This window comes from Miniopterus natalensis, chromosome 1, assembly GCF_054644295.1.
Source record: "Miniopterus natalensis isolate mMinNat1 chromosome 1, mMinNat1.hap1, whole genome shotgun sequence".
Lineage (NCBI taxonomy): Eukaryota > Metazoa > Chordata > Mammalia > Chiroptera > Miniopteridae > Miniopterus > Miniopterus natalensis.
Genome location: NC_142081.1, coordinates 193,231,827 through 193,250,103, shown reverse-complemented (window position 1 = coordinate 193,250,103; position 18,277 = coordinate 193,231,827). Strand labels below are relative to the sequence as shown.

Sequence of the window (18,277 nt, the reverse complement as noted above, 5' to 3'; positions counted from 1 at the left end):
AACACTTCTAAGTCACGCAATGCGTTATATATTAAAACTTTGTGCACAGAAATAAAACGGGACAACTATATTTAAACTTAGGGCATAAAAAATTCACAAAGAGAAACATCAAAATCCATCTGTACTGCAAAATTCCACAATGGTCTGATGTAAAAAACGTACAAAGAATATAAGCAAAGTGATTAATGCTAATGATTTAATATAAAGACAAATCACAGGACTAGAAATATTTCAAGATCAATTGATAAATGCTTAATGTTCAGCAGAAAGAATATTGACGTACAAAATAAGGATAGTGCAAGAAGAACTGAAATCTATTTCTCTTCACTGGTGAGATTTTGGTTTTGAACTGTACAGCTTGCTAGAGGTGCTGCTGTCAAATTCAGATTCCATTCAATGGGATGATTAAGGCACATCTTAATGGGGCTCAAAGGGCAACTTGCTGCATTCCCATCAGACAAATTCAGTTTCTCATCAGTTTTCATTTGTAGCACGCTGGAAAAAAAAGTGTAAAGCATTTCAGTTTTACTTCAATTTCAAAGAAATCAACCTTGTAGAAAAAAATTTAATAGTTTTATTGTTGGAACCTCTAAACAGAGTGGCTAGAGCATGTATTACCCTGAGAGTGCGAGTTTGTTTTGTTTTGAACCTGTCTCCCTGCTGAACTGAAGACTACACAGTAAGCCTGGCACTTGAGAGGTCAGTCACTCAGGTGCCACTGGATAAAGATTGTCACTGCATTTACAGATTTCATCAGCGTATGTCAGAACTGAGCTTGGTGGGATTCATCCCTTTCAACTTGGCCTTCAGCCTACCAAGGATCAGAGCCACTTTGAGACAAGAAGGAATTAACCTTTGCTGAATGCCTACTATTTTCTAGGCACATTTACATGTATTATCTAAGTTTCATAACAAGGTCAGTATACTTATCCTCCTAACAAATGATAAAAGTGAGTCTTGGAGAGTTAGGTACAAATATGCCTGAGGTTGTAGGCACCGGGCTGGAGTTGGGATTGGAACACAGTCCCTGCTCTTGCCTTTATGCCTGTCTACCGGCTCTCTGATGAAAATCTTTAGACTCACAGAAACCTGAGAGTCCACTCAACATGCAATGCACATGTAATTCTGAGCCTTAATGAGAGCTGATTCACATCTTCAGATGTCAACTTTTTGTTTATAAACTAACAGCTCCTGCACAGCTTATTTGGTATTTCATTGGTTGGTTTGGCTAGATATCGTTCCTAAGCTTTGCGCAACGGCACAGGTCCATGATCCCATCAGGAGGGAGGAAAATGAGCTGGGTGGCTAGCATTTAAGTGACGGAGTTGGTAAAGGCAGCAGCAGCCAGACTTCCGCAGCATTTCCTGATCCCTCGCACCCTTAACCAACCAACTCCTTTGCCACTCAGTACTAAGCCAGAGAGACCATCCTGTTACACCATCATTCAACAGCTATCATGTTCTCCCCGAGTCCTCCCCAGGCAAACAGTCCCAGTTCCACTGAAGGACATGGTTCCTAAAGATATGATACAAACTATGAACTAGCCTAAAAGATTACTCATTAAAAACAGTAAATTGGTACGGTGAAGGGCTGGGGCGAGAGCTGGGTGGAGAGGGCCAAAGGGGGAAAAATGGGGGACATCTGTAATACTCTCAACAATAAAAGTAAAAAATAGTAATATCATTTAAAAAGCCAAAACATAGAGATGTGATTAATAGGATGACACTTAAAGTAAATCATGGCCCGATATGTGACAAATTAGAAATCCAAAACTATTTTCACCCATATCACAAATTGTAATTGATTTCTGAAAATACATGGGTTAGTTACTATTAGACTGGTGTGCCCTCATGGACCTCAAGTTCTTTTATTTCTCAAGCTGGCAAAGCACAGATAAAGCAGTAATGCTTTCCCTTCCTCCAAGGACTCTTCATAATTTTATTATTTGTGTTTTCAAAACAAGTTTGATGTACACTTCTTTGAGAAACTTCAAGGCAGGCTATGAAAATACAATCATATTAATTGAGGTACCCTGGTAGATAAGTACATCAAGTATCCAACTCCAAAAAAATAAATAAAAGATGGCATAGAGCAACAAATCATGGTCATAAAAAACTTGTTTTCTGTTTGTTATTTGATTGACAAAGGTGTATTACAGAAGAATACTTTAATAACATTCTTTGCAATACTGTAAAGACAGGTGGTTGTTTCTTTTTTACTTTTCTAGAAAAAGTACTAAATTTCAGCACACAAACTCCAGGGGTGCACAGAACTATGCATGTGCATGGGAAGAAAACTAAACGTTAGTACTAACACACAGATTGGCGTGCAATTCACAAATACACACTCAAACCTAGCTGGTGTACATACGGGCACTACCGATCTACAAAATACTAATCATAGAAGAATACAGCTATCTTATGAAGTGCTGGCCAGAGAACAACAGAGCTAGAAGGGCATTTTCTAGACCTTTTTAAAAAGATAAGGAAACTAAGGTATAGGAAAATAGAAAGATAAACTTATTTTTCAGTGTCCTAACCAGCTGTATGTGGACTAGTATAAGAACCTGGATCTCTAGTGAATCTAGTATCAACCACAGCACTTTTCAGTTCTATTTTCTATACCATCAAATTATTTAACATTTACTGGATAGCCCCCCCCTCCCCCCCCCAAGGAAGAATTTAGGAATACAAACATGAGGAAGACATAGAATTTGCAACCTAGGGGAAATTTTTTAACAAACTCCTTTATATTTGGAAACTAAAATTTTGACTAAACTAGGTTTAATGTCAGGAATTTGTGGTATACACATTGGTACGAAGTGAAAGATTGTTCAACTTTTCTTGATGTACTTTCTACACAATGCTTTAATTTTAAAAGTAGGTACTATGTTTGTAAACTTAGAAAATCACTGCAAAATATTATACAATGAAGTCTTACTGCTCCTAGCCCCTCTTCTAGGAGCAACTACAGTTAACCAATTTCTTGTGTATTCATCACATTGACATATTTGTGTTTCAACTATGTCCTTTCCCCTATACAATTCTGTATATTGTTCTATATCTTGCTTTAAAAACTATATATTTTGACAGCATAGGAAATATAGTCCATAATATTGTGATAACTAGGTATGTTGCCAGGTGGGTACTGAATTGTCAGGGGGATCACTTTGTAAAGTATATGACTGTCTAACCACTATGCTGTACACCTTAAAACTAATACAAAATAATATTGAATGCCAACTGTAATGGAAAAAAATGTGTATTTTTCAGATTGCTTCATGTCTGTACAATGAATAAAATTCTTTTAACAGCTACATAGAATTCCACTCTACGGATATGTCATAATTTACTTTGTTGTTCTTCAGTTGATAGACTTTGGGGCTATTCCAATCTTTTTGTGAAAATATCAATATGTTTGAATCTTATTGTATGTGTGCAGGTACATCTACAGGGTTGGTATCTAGGATTAGGACACCTGGGTCAAAGGGTACTTTTCAAATTTTGATCACTGTTGACCATTTCCTCTATATTTACTGAACTGTGCACCTCCCATATTTATGTTGAAGCCCTAACCCCGTATATTAAGATATACAGGGCCTGCCCAGCCAGCATGGCTCAGTGGTTGAGCATCGACTTATGACCCAGGAGGTTGAGGTCTGATTCCTGGTCAGGGCACATGCCCAGGTTTCCGGCTTGATCCCCAGTAGGGGATGTGCAGGAGGCAGCGGATCAATGACTCATCATTGGTGTTTCTTTCTGTCTCACCCTCTCTCTGAAATCAATAAAAACTTTTTTTTTTTTAAAGAGAGATACAGGGCCTTTAGGAGGTAATTAAGGTGAATTGAGATCATAGGGTGGGGGACTAATCTGATGGGATTGGTGTCTCTATAAGTGGAGAAACCAGAGAACAGAAGGTCGACATCTGCAAGCCAGGAAGAGAGCCCTTACCAGACAGTGAACCCTCCAGACCTTGACCTTGGATTTTCCAGCCTCCCAAACTGTACGAAAATAAAATTTCGTTTGCCATACAATATATGGTTCTATTTCTTAAATTATTTTTTACAGCAGCCCAAGCAGAACAAGGCACTTTCTTGAAACTTTTTTTTTTTTTTGCTTTTGAGACAAAACACAATATTGGTTTTCCTCTGCCTCTTCTTTCCACTGTAGGTCATCCTGCTCTACCTGGCTAATAAATACTGGAATTTCCCAAGGCTGAGTCCCAGGCTTTCTTTTCTTCTTATCCTATAATCTCTCACTAGGGGTTCTCATTCTACTTAGTTTCAGCCAGCAATGATATCCTAGATGTTTCGGCTCCACCCACAGCTATGCAATACTTCTGCAGAAAGCTTTCCCCGAGAACTCAACCTAAAGTACCTCCCTTAAGAAATTCCTTATATCTTCTAATCTCATTAAAAGAATTTACCACTGCCTTGTGTTTTCTATTTTACTTTTTCTCCCACTAAAATACAAACTTGACAAAAGAAAAGATTCTTGCTGGTCTTGTTCAGCATATTATTTTCAGCACCCAGCATATGGAAACTGGATAAATATTTGTTAAAAAATAAATCTGGGATTTCTGGCCACGAAGAAGTAACAAGAACTGGATTCACCCTCTCATTTTAAGCAACTTACAAAAACAGATGCAATATATAAAGTAATTTTTTTTTTAAGACAATGGATTACAGAAAATGCAAGGATGACAGTAATCCCTGAAAGAAGGGAAACAAAGGAGGGAAGTTTTAAAATTTTCTCTGGATACTGCCTGGTGAGTTTCCAGGCTGTAGTATAGGGAGAGGAGCCCAAAGAGAGCTTGGGAATCTTCCTGAAATGAGAAGACAGACTTTGGAGGTAAGGAAGTCTAAGTCAGCTAGATTTTGTGAGGCAGAGTACAGGAGAGAGAGCTGCACAGGGAGAGCTCCAGAGATCTGTATAGGGTTCCCCTGTAGTCTATAGATAACGATCAAACCATGAATGTTTCCCGAGGCTGTGTAAAAGACTACCGAAAAGGCCCAGGTGGAAAATCCCTAGAGACCCTAAAGGGCTGGATATAATCTATGTTCCCACAAGCAAGAATGGAAAGATCTCCTTACACATGGGGCAGGAAGTAGAGTCCTCAGGTATTGGTACTGCCTAACTAGTGTCATAAAATTAACCCTAGGGCAGGGTTTCTCATCCTTGGAACTACTGACATTTGGGGTCAGATGATTCTTTGTTGTGGGGGCTGTTTTATTATAAATTGTAGAATGTTTAGCAGCAACCCTGGCCTCTATCCTTTAGGTGTTACAATAAAAAATGTTTCCATACACTGCTAAATATCCTCTGCAGGGCAAAGTCATTGCCAGTTGAGAAACACTACTAGAATAAAGGCTGTTCTGGTTCTGTCTGACAATGCTCAAAAGCAACATTTGAAAGAATAAAATGTTTCTCAGTAAGCTAATGATGCCCAGAACAGAACCCCAATACATTTAAGGAATTGTAAAAAAAATAAAAATCCAGCATACAATGTAAAATTGACAATGGCTTATATCTCATCTGAAATCTCTAGGCATGCGAAGAAACAGGAAAACATGGTCCATAATGAGAAGAAAAGTCAATCAATAGATAACATAGGTTGTAAAATCAGCACACAAGGAAGTTAATATATGTTATTTTAAATAGATTCCACACAGTCAAGAAGTTGAGGAAAGCACAAGCATGAGGAGGATATATGTGGTAGATACAAAGAAGACTAAATTTAAATTTCTGGATGTGAAAATACAAATCCATGAAATGAAAAATACCCTGGAATTTATTAACAGCAGATTATACAATTCCAGAAAAAAAGTTAATAAATTTAAAAACACAGAAATAGTATAACCCAAAGTGGAACAGAGAAAACAATTGGGCAAAATTGAATAGAGTATCAGTGATCTGTTGTACAATATATATGTGATTGGAATCCCAAAAGGAGATTATAGAGGACAGTGACAAACTTGAAATCTGGCTGAAAATTTTCCAAATGTGATAAAAACTAAGCTCATATCCAGGTAGTTCAAAAAGCCCTAAGCAGAGAAAACATGAAGTCAGGACTACCAAGCCCATTTATAATCACAATGCTGATAACCAGGAACAAACAGAACATTTAATAAGCAACCAGAAGAAAATACACATCACAAAAAGAATAGCAAATATAAGAATGGAAGCAGACCTATCTTTGGAAAACAATGTAAGCTAAAAGACAGTGGAGCGCAACAGTTTCAAAGCAGTAAAAGGCCATGGTCAACTTTGAATTCCATATCAAACAAAAATATTTTTAAAAGCATAAGTAAAATAAAGACTTTTTAGGGCTGAGTGAATTAATCAAATGTGCACTACAGGAAATGCTAAAAGAAAGTTATTCAGACAGAGGAAAATGGTTATCAGATGGAAATTCGGATATATACAAAGAATAAAGAGTACCGGAAATAGTAAATTCATAGGGGAAATAGTTCTATTTTAAAAAATCTCTTTGAAGGATTGTGTAAATAAAAAATAGTAACTATATTAGAAGCAAAATGTATGACATCTATAGCACAAACACTTGAAGGGAGGAAATGTAAATAGTACTGTTAGCAAGTTCTTGCACTATACATGAAGTGGCATCTCATTTGAAGGTAGTCTGATAAGTTAGTAATATATAGGGTGAACCTGACAGCAAATACTTTTTTAAAAGCCAGTTAAGAGATTAAATAGAATAAAATAAATAGAAATAAAATATACGCAACTGACCCAAAAGAAGGCAGAAAAAGAGAAGACAAAAGGAAGTAAATAATATATTGGACAAATAAAAAACAGAAAGTTGGATGGCTATTATCAAAACCACAATGACAAGTATTCGTGAGGATGCAGAAAAAGGGAACCTTTGTGCACAGTTGGTGGGAATGTAAATTAGTACATCCACTATGGAAAACAGTATGGAGGTTCCTCAAAAATTTAAAAGTAGAACTACCATATGATCCAACATTTCCATTTCTGCATATTTACCCAAAGAGAACTTAAACAATAAGGTGAAAAGATAAATGTACTCCCATGTTCACTGTAGCATTATGTACAACATAATGTACATTATGTACAACAGCCAAGATATGGAAACAACCTAAGTGTTGGAAGGATGAATGGATTAAAATTTTCTGGGGTGTATTCCATTGTATATGTGCATACATACACACACAGACACACACACACTGTAATATTTTTCAGCCATAAAAAAGAAGGAAATCTTGCGATCTGTATGTAACAACATGATAAACCTTGACAGCATTATGGTAAGTGAACCTTATGCGAAGTGAAATAAGTCAGATAGAGAAAGACAAATACCATATGATCTCACTTATATATGGAATCTGAACAAAAACAAAAAACAAAACTGAGCTCATAGATAAAGAGATTAGTGGTTGCCAGAGGTGGGGTGGGGGTGTGTGTGGGACAAAATGGGTGAAGGAGGTCAAAAGGTGCAAACTTCCAAGTATAAAATAAATAATTCATGTACCGCATTACTGTACTGTTAATAATACTGTATTATATATTTGAAAATTGTTAAGAGAGTAGATCTTCTTAGAAGTTCTCATCACAAGAAAAAAAACTGCAACTATGTACAGTGATGGCTGTTAACTAGACATTGTGGTATTTATTTTGCAATATGTACAAATATCAAATCAGAATGTTGTACACACCTGAAATTAATATAATGTTATATGCTAATTATACCTCAATAATTTAAAAAAGAGGCTCACTTCATATGATAAGGGAGTCAATCTATCAAAAGTACATAAAAATTCTTAAAATGCATGCATCTAATCATAGAGCTTCAAAATAGATAAAACAAAACCTGATAGAAGTAAAAGGATAAACAGCAAAATCCAGAATCACAGTTGTAGACTTCAACACCCTCTCTAAAAATTAACAGTAGACTGAAATGCAATAAACAGAAAAGAGTTGAACAGCACCCTCTCTTGACCTAAATGACATTTCTAGAACACTACACCCTGCAGCAGCAGAGTACACATTATTTTCAAGAACACACAGAGCATTTATTAAGGTAGATCTAGATAGACTCTGAACCATAAAACAAATCTCATTAAGTTCAAAAAGATCAAAATAATACAAAGCATATTTTACAACCATAACTGAATTAAATTAGAAATTAGTAACAGAAAAATACCTGGAAACTAAACAACACATAACCCATGGACTAAAGAAGAAATCCAATGGGAAATTAGAAAATATTTCTAATTTAATGAAAGAGAAAACAGCACAATACAATTTATGGGAAAGTAGTTTTTAGAGGGAATTTATAACATGATCATATTAGTAAAGAATTAATCTCCTTTCTGCCACAACACTCTACTTTCTCCACTAATGGTTCTGAAAGTGTGGTCCCTGGACCAGCAACATAAACATCACTTGGATCCCACTCCATACCCACTGAATCAGAAATTGGTTGGAGCCCAACCATCTCTTTTAACAAGCCTTCCTGGTGATTCTGATTCACACTAAAGTTTGTAGACCACAGTTCTCATCTGGACTACCATAAGATCTATGCCTTCACTCTTGCACTATACCATTCATTTTCCACAATGCAGTCGGAGATCTCTTAGAAAGGAGAATCTGAAGATGTCATATACCTTGCCCATCTACCTCCAATTTAAATCTCTATTCCAAGAGCAACTGGAAGTCACTGGAAGTATATAACCATGACTTAAGAGAACCTGCACGGTCTATGTTCCACTTACTCTTCAGTCTTCACCACACCATGCTCCTTCTTTCTCTCTCCACCCTAGACACACCAGTCATGTCTTATCCCCTTTCCTGCCAAGAATGCAACGCCTTAGAGGTGGTTTCACAATGCAATTCCTCTTCCTGAAGTCATTTCTTCCCTCCTAGTTCTCTGCTACTTGGTCTGGTTAATTCCTACTCAACATTCAAAGCTCTGCTCAATGCCATTTCCTTAGGGAAGTCTTTCCTCATTTCCCTGACTTGATAAAATCTCCCTATAAGGAATTCTCATTGCATAACCTAATTAAGAAGTTGTTAAGATGTGTGTAATTATTTACTCAAGATTTGCCTCTCCAAATAAACTTGAACCATGAGGGAGGTTTTGTCCCCAATTAATCCCGTATGTCTAGCATACTGCCTGGCACAAAGGAGACAAACAGTTTTGAAAGAATAAATTAACGGAGTCTATAGATTCTAGTTTTCTATGTTTATATAACATAGAAACAAAGTTAGAAACAAATGAATTTTCCAGGTTGCCTGGAATTAGAATTGGGGGGAGGAAGGAGCCAAGGTTTTGTTTAAAATTAAACACACACACACACACACACACACAAACAAAATAACCAAGATAAAACCTGGCAGGATGAAATCACTCAGACAGATACTCTGTTTTTTTGGGGGGGTAATTAAATGATAGATGACTTCAGTAGTCTTAACATGATAACCACAGAGTGCTCAGATCCACTATAAAAAACACACCTGTTCATTGCCCAGGAAGATGAGGGGTAGGAGTTGGGCAATGGTAGCCAGGAGGGCTGAACTACGAACTGCGAACTCCTATGTGAAGAAACAGAAAAGAGGGGTAAAAAGGAGAGAACAGTTGAGGAAGGACCTTTAGGTGTGAAGCACCAAGATCAATCTCTTCCTAACAGGTGGCAGAAGCTGGCTGAGGGAAAGAAGGGCGACCCTTGAACTTACCTCAGATAGACAAAGCAGGTCTGGAGGCTGCAGGAAGAGAATAGAGATTTACAAAACAATAAAATTGGCACTCAGGGCTCCCGAGCATCACTCTGCTGGATACAGCCAAGTCCTGTCCCACAGAGATAAAACAAAACTACCTGTCAGAAATATATTGTATTATATGGGAGGAGGGAGTGGACAACTGGAGGGAGTGGATGGGTGTTGGCTATGAATTGGACATAATAACCTTAATCTACTAAAAAAAAAATTCCAATGACTTTTTTCAAGCCACTCAATACCAAAATTCTACTGATATAAACAGGGGTCAGCACACTTCTCCTGCAAAGGGCCGGGTAAATATTTTAGGCTTTGGGGGCTCTATATGATCTCTGTTGCACCTACTCAGTTCAGTTCCCATGGCACAAAACCTGCAACAGAAGACACGTCCATGAAAGAACATGGTGGTGCTCCAACAGAACTTCACCTACAAAGTGGGCCATGGGCAGGGCCCCTGATTTAGAGAATATTATGTTTAAAAACAATTTTATACTCCATATCCACTGGCATGGAAAATAAACCAGATTATCTTTCTTCAACTTATACTTAATTATGTTGACAAAGTAAAAACTTGAAATATTTTTTGATATGATCCCTGAGTTCCTTTGTGACTCTCATGTCTAACACAATGCCTGGCAGATCAAAAGGAAAAGTATCCAATATTTGTTGATTAAAGTGAATGGTTTTCTACGAAAGACATGGGGCAATTAGAGAAGCAGTATATCCTAAAAAACTCAGTAATGGTTGACAAAGTAACAGGATATAAAATATTCAAGAAAAAGTCTAAGAAAAAACATCAAGACAAGGGATTATCAAAGTAGCTGATTTACATTTTAATACCTATTATGGCAAGAGTCAGAAGCTCTTCAAGACCTAAAACTCTTCTCTTTACTCAGTTCCTATGAAAAAGACAATGATAGGGAAATAGTAAACTGTAAACAGAATAACTTTTTTAAAATTCCTGATTTCATTAAAGTTTTTTTACTTATTTAAAGTATTGTGAGTAAAGTTTTAATAGTTTTACCTAAGGCACTGGCAATTAGCAAAGTGGTAATATGAAGCCCATATAAAAATGAATGCCAACAAATTTACTAATTTTTACATTAAAATATCATTTTATCTAGTGCTGACCAAATTAAAACTGTGGATTAATTAAGAGTTGAGGAGACAGTGATCTTATATTTAAATTCGTTTTTTCCCCATGGTATGTAAAGCCACCTGGACTGGCTACTGCCAGAGCTCTGCCTTTCTTAACTCAGCATGAAATAAAATCTAATATACAAAAATGAAGCTTAGAGAATAGGCTGATCAGAATGTGATCATCTTTGGTTTATAGATATTTACCACAGAGTTCTTTTTAATACTGAATTTTAATAAAGCTCTTACAATTTTGATGACTCTAACTTAATTTATATACAAGGACAAATCTAATTTGTAAATTAACTTAAATTTTTATAGTCATTGCATTCTTTCTGGGAATATCACAGTAATTTTAGAGAAACCCTAGTAGGAAACCATGTAGAGCAACATTTCCCAATTATGTTCCCCAAACTGTGTTCAGTAGGATATAAAAAGTTTTCATATATATATAAAGGCTGGAGAATACAGTTTAACAAGCTAATGGGGCACTGTGACTTGATAAGCACAGGAAAGAGAACCAGCATTTCTCAATGTTGTTACACCATGGAACCCTTTGCACATAGAACACCTTGGGGGACTAGTGTTTCTTGGAATACATCTTTGGAATGCTTGTGTAGCAAACTAGATTAGGGTGACTGAATCATTTGGAAAGGTTTGTGTTTTTTTTCCCCCCTATCAAAATGAAATTTAGAAAATCATCTACTCTCGCTTCATAGTTTTCCCATTAAATGATAATAATGATACTAAATAATGCACATGAAGAAACTCAACTTTAAATTGTATTTAAAAATGTTTAAGGATATTCTGTGCCAAGGGCTGCCTCAACCACACAAATGTAAAAGAACATCTTGAGTTAGGATTCGAAAAATGTGGTAAAATGTTCATAAGCAAGACCAGAGGATAGAGGGTTAGTCTGGGTTTCAGAAAGTTGAGGAATATATTGTTAATTTAAAAATCACTCATTAGTTATATACCTGTGTGAAAACCAGTATTCAGAATGGGGAAAATGTATATTCTGTCAGTTTTGAGGACAGATGGACAAAACAGGAGAAGCTGACAAATGACATTTTTCAGTCACCTCAGAATCCAATTCAAAGCGTCACCTTGAGTTCTGAATTTTTATGGGAAAACACTGCAGAATGAGAACTGTGAATTTAGTAGCTTCAAGTCCACATTAGATTATTCTAGTTTTAATATTTCCCCAGAGGTGTCCAAAGTCAGTGTATTTATAGCCAGATATGTGGCAATTAGGAAAAGGCACACATTTGCTTTGGGAACTCCAAAGACGTTGATATTAAAAAGGTCTATATTATTATTCCCAATAGTCATACTCTAGTATCACCTCAAAAATCATCTCCTGCAACAAGCCCTTCACGCACCCCATTTTGCTGTCCCCCTCAAATCTATAATGTGTGCTATTAAAAAAGACCCTCTAGAATTACACCTTGATCATATAGTTTCTCACAACTCAGTGGGTGAATTCTTGGCTTGATCTCTTTGTCCTTGTTATACCCACTTGGTGAACCCAATAACTATCAAATCCAAGGGCCCGCCTTTCTCAATGCTTACATTGTGGTCACAGAGATAAAATCACAAGCTGCTCAATCCTGTTAGTTCTTGAGATAGTATTTTTGACTTTACCCATATTATCAATACCCACCATACAGCTCTTAGATTACCTCAATTCATAGAAAATAGGCTCTAATATCCTCAACATTTTGCCCATGAACTTATAAAGTTATGTGTATGTATGTATTTCTTAAGAGAGAAGTGACTCTTGTGGTCAAGTGCAGTGTTGCTAATGATGCTCCATAATATCCAATAATCAACTCAGGGGCTTCACCCCACTTTCACTGCTTGCCGTCTCATTTTTGTATCTTCAGCCTTTCATTTTCCACTGGCTTCTTCCCATTGTCATCTAACATTTTTTAAAACCTGCCTTAAGCAGGCCTTCCCTTAGTCACCTCCCTATCTCCTCTCCAGGCAGAGCCACTTAGTCTTCAGTGCTAACTTCCTTCATGCCCTCTTCCTGCACATACTCAATCGTAAGGTCTCTGGTTCTGTCAGTCCACCAGAACTGCTCTCTCCCAAACCAAATGAAATAACCTCCTGTGCTATATTCGATGGAAATGTCTCAAGGCTAATTGACCCATTATCAACAGTTTACACGGCTGTTTTCTCCACTGTCGTGACACACTTCCTTTTCACCACCCTCTCCTGGCTTCCTCTCATCTCCTGACTACTCTCATCAGTTTCCTATTATATACATCTTTTCTTTTCTCCATATTTTTGGAATTTGGGGATCCTAGGCTCTTCTCATTTCAGAGAACAATCTCTTCCACTCTCATCAATCTTTATCTCTAGCTCAGCCCTCTCTCCTGAGCAAAAAACCCCTATTAACTAATTGCTTCCTAAACATATTTTCTTGGTTATTTCTCTGGATGCCTCAAACCTCTGATGTCTAAAACTGAACACCCTGAGTGCACCTACACCTCAGTGCATATTGCTATCATCTACCCAGATGCTGAAGCCTAAAACCTGGGTGTTATCCTTTATTCCTTCACTCTCTAAGATGTCCTGATTCTACTTCATAAAACTTTCTTAAATATATCTATTCTTCTGCATTCATGTCACTTTTAGGGCTCAAAACCACTTTATTTTTTTTAAAGAACTCACAATTTGGGCATTGCTTCCCTCAGTAGCTTTATCTTTTGCTATTTTTCCAACCACCCCCTGCCCCATCCTTAATCCCTATTTTATAACACAGCTATTTGGAGAAAATTATTTAGTGCTCCAAACAAGCCTTCTCTTTTGTCACCCGATTCTCCACATGCAGTTTGCTCTGCTGAAATACTCTTCTCCCAACTTCTACCACTTTGGCACCCTTCAATCTCAGCTTAGATGTGCTATATAGGAATCCTTGCCTAATTCTCCATACCTGGGTTCAATTTCCCTCCCATGTGCTCCTACAATCCACCTCTTGCCCCAATCATAGCACTCATCTTTCCACTGGAGTTGCCTGTTCACTGTCCCCCAAGAGATGAAAAGCTCTGTGAAAGCAAAAACCATGGCTTTAACCATTCTATCCCCTTAAAACATGTAATATCCCTTTTAAAACATAAAATACACTCTGTTTGTTGGATAAATAAATGATGTAGGTCTTTACCCACTTAGATGGAAAGGGAACTTCCTGAACCTTCCACATGCCCAAGAGCATACTGTAGGAATTCATTAAATATTTGCTGAATTAGAATAGAATGGACCTGTAGTTCTTCTTCCTCCTTTCCATGTCCAGATACACAGCAGTACAAATGTAGTATAAATCTTAAAACTCCTATGTATTAAACTATATCTGAACAATTAATTTTGAAATGTACAAAAATAAGACATTCGTGGTAGAAGCAAAACTTTTCATCAATAGAAACATTCCACAATTCATTACATACATCAAACTAGGAATTTTTATAGAAAAGTCCTATTGTTAAAAGTCTCTCAAATCTCCAGCCACTAATTATTCTATGAAGAAGAAAAACACATATAAAACTACTAATGAATTTTACAGTTATTTCCAAAAAGGCAAAAAGAAGCATGAAATACCAAGAATAATGAGGAAAAAAAGAACACTTTAAGAAACATTTAAAAATCAGATAAATATAACAAATAGTTTCAAATACAACTTTACAAAAATGTCCTTGATTAAAAAAAAGAATGTTAAAAAATAAAGAAGGAAAGTTATCAGTAAAAGATAAATAAAACTTTAAGCAGAACAGGACAATAGTGCTAGTAAATTTTAAAATGGGAAAACGTGAAAAGTAACTCTTAATATGATACTATTTTTTTCCATATCACAAAATGCTTTCGAAAATAATTTGAAAAGTAATAATTACACCATCTTCCATCTTATTTTTCTAGGGTAATCTCATATTTAGTGAGATGAAGAATCATATTAAAACAAATTTTACATTTATACCTTAGGAAGACACAATGGTTGAGAAGCTGAAAGGACGAAGTACAGTTCTGCTGCAAACGAGTTAATGCAAACTACCCTTGGTAAACTCAAAAGCATGAAATGAGGATGGTATAAAAAATTAAAAACGATACACTATATTTTATTTTTCACTCATCATAGTCTTTTAAAAATATGTGTGTATATTTTTAGGTGAACTGTAAATTTTTTAAAAAAAATCACTATCACACTTCCCTCTTTTTTCCTGACATACTTACTATATGTTATAATGTTTTTAGCTGTCCTGAAGAAACAAAGGGCATAATTTTAGATTTGATTCCTCTTTCATAATGAAGACTAATTTTAAAATTTTAGACACTGAATGTTAGTTAAAATTTTTAATCACTGCATATTAAATAATGAAATATGTATTTTAAAGTTACATAAATAATTGAATTTAGGGGGCCATAATAATCTTACCTATTAAAACACAAGCTTAATTACTGCTTTTAATATTTTAACATAAGGACCTGATAGTACTTTTTTAGCTTTTAAAAAAGTTTTAAAGGGAAGAAATAAAGCCATCAATACTTCCCCAACCCTCAGAAAAATCCCCTAAAATATACAATGTAACAACGCAACCATATGATAAAATTTCCTTAAATTTCCAAATGTAACCTGGCACTCTTTCATGTCAGAAAAGGAATCTAGCACTACCACACTTCCTAATATCTTGAATTTTCTAGCATTTATCAATAAGTAGAGTGAGAACTGGTTACACTGGCACCTACAGTGTTCATATTCTATTTCTGCTAGGTTCTAAGGGTTACAGTCGCCCTGAGGCATCAACGTCAGGTTAGTATAACTGAGGAAAGCACATAATTGCTGCTAAAGTAACTTCAGTTTGCATTACCTTAAAATTACCTGTGTATGACTTTCTCCCTAGATAGGCTATGGATTGTCTCTGGAAAGAAATCTTTATCTTTATATTCATGCACTCTAGTTCAGTGTCTAGAGGAAAAAATCTATTCAACAAGTTTGCTGATTTGTTGGAAAAAAAAATCTTGTTCCCTGACACTGTTTAAGTAAGCAGAGTATTAAAGTGGTTCGCAAAGCAGTACCAATGGGCATAGTGACTTAATGGTGAATGTGAGACTGATACCCTAGAATTATTATATATGTTATAAGCTTTATCAATTTAGTAATGAGACAGTCTTTACTTCTTTCCACATGGCCTGGTCTTAAAGTTATCAGATGATAAACACATATTAGTCTGTAGTGTAGCAGTTAAGTTTTAGATAGTTGGGCATATTTATCTGTCACATTGTTTTCTCTATTTTGTATCTGATAAAATGCAAAAGCAGATAACATAACTTTTATATTAATTTTAAAGGCTATGTTTAGAGGCTTTCTATGTCTCTATTAAATATATTTTAATTTGCTTGAAATGCTGGACACAGTATATGTGGGGAAATGCACTGGTACATTTAGCAGCACCTAATTTCATGAGTTTCATACTAGGTGCCAAGAAATGAGGTTGTCCAAATATTTTGGAAATAAATGAAAACTAAGTCAGTTGTTTCTTTTCTACCCATTATCATATATTTTACTCGAGGCACCTACAATGAAACTTGAAAATTAAGCAGAGAAAAACTTACCTAATTGGGATTTTGAATAATAGTTTGCCATTTGTCCACTGTTGCAAGACTGTCGTTTATGTCTTTTTGTTGACATTTCTGTGGTCTTCCATGGTGGTCTTTTTCTTTTGTTCAATTTGCTAAGAACTTCAGAACTATCAGGAGGCTTGTCATAATTAACACATTTATTTAATTTACTACTGTCAAGTTGGCCAGGAAATTTATCGGCTGCAGGACTATCTGCCTTAGCACTTTCTATCTCTTTAGTTTGCCGTTTAAAGGAATTCTGCCTAGCAGAATGGGATCTTAAGGTAAAGCGCTTTGATTCTTCCACATGAGTCTGATGGTTGCTTCCACTGTCAACAGCTTCAGGAGAGTAAATGACTGTATTTAGCTTAAAAGTATTTCTGTGTTCAAGGTAGTTGATCTTTCTCAAAAATATTCTACAATCTTTTAAGGTTTTTGACCTCCAATTATTTGGACAAACACTTCCTAGTCTTAGGCCCTTTTCAAAATCTTTTGGGCTGCAATTTGTCCCATTTTCCTTTGCTTCTGATGTAAATTTATCCTCTAAACTAGCATGTGTTTTAAAGTCAGACATTGCCACCCTCTCTTGTAAAAAGTCATCCCTGATCTCAGGTGGCAAAATAAACTGATTATCTACCATATTTTTTCCTTGGAGTGGGATGTCAGCATTTGGTCCCCCCTCAGTCTTATTTAAAAATTGGTTCTGGCAGAAAAATCTCAGGTTCCTCCTTTTAGAGATCCAATCAACGGTCCCATGGCTGTGCAGCTTTCCCTCTCTTCTCCACCTTTCTTGTCGCAACCTCTTAAACTCAGTTCTTTTGAATCTATCTAGTGTTAAATTACTTTTCACATTTAAGAGTGGAGAGCTAACCATTTTATGCAGTATATGTAACTTCCCTGATTTTGAAGGAGAAGATAGTGCAAATTTTTTAAAGTGCTTTCTGAAGGGGCTGGTATTAAAATCAGTATATTTGGTCCCTAATTTAATTCCTCTGGTATTTATTACTTCCAAAGGGTTTCGAGCATTTGCTTTTCTAACTAGTGAAAGAGACTGTGTTTCTGTCGTTTGCATAAACCAGGTGCAGAGTTCATTCAAATCATATTTTTTCCGAAAAAGCATTTTTACTGGTGAAACTTCAAGTTCTACAAGACAGGTTCCCAAAGGGTTTGCTATTTTGAAATTACTACTTTCAGTGTGTTCCCTTTTTTTAACACAATTTTCAGCTTCATCTCCACTTACTTGCACCCAAGCATTTGTAATTTGCTCAAATCTATTGTTTAATTCCTCTAATAAGGAATCGTTTGAAGCAGAAGCAGCCCACCACCTGAGCAAAGGGTTTGATGAAATTATAGGGTCCAAGGATACTTCAGAAATGGGTATTAAATTGTTATCTTCCAAACACTTTTTTGCATTCCTTGCATTTCTAGCTCCTGGTGTACCTTTGGGAGCTACTTTTGTCCTCGACTGCCTATGTTTTTCCTTCTGACTTTTACCTTTCTGCAAATGGAGTTTATATGATTTATGGAGCAGAGTATTTCTATAAATGAGTGAGCTAGAAGATGCTAATGAATGAAGGAAATGCAGAGATGGTTTTCTATCCCTAATAGAATGTCTCAAAGGTACAGCAGCAACCATACTTTTGGACCCATCCTCAGATGCATCCACTTCAGCATGCTTTGCATCCATGTTATTGCATTGGGGAGCATACTTTTCTCCAGGCAGACTTTTTTCTAATAAAACCTCTTGTTCTAAAGGAGGTAAGCAGCTGCTAATA

General features: G+C 36.1%; 1 protein-coding gene across 7 annotated transcripts in view; it reads right to left on the bottom strand.

Moving 5' to 3' along the window:
• Nucleotides 1–182: 182 nt before the first annotated feature.
• The window catches only part of LCORL (ligand dependent nuclear receptor corepressor like), a 105,848-nt gene continuing 87,753 nt past the window's right edge, over nt 183–18,277 (bottom strand). For 5 of the 7 annotated variants that reach the window (XM_016199747.2, XM_087828080.1, XM_087828069.1 and 2 more), the window contains one exon: nt 376–495. In XM_016199747.2, coding sequence (XP_016055233.2) covers nt 475–495 — 21 coding nt within the window. In that variant the 3' untranslated portion in view covers nt 376–474. Of the gene's footprint in view, nt 496–16,496; nt 18,276–18,277 lie in introns of those variants that run through there. The other 2 variants (XM_087828088.1, XM_016199749.2) reach the window with 2 other exon arrangements.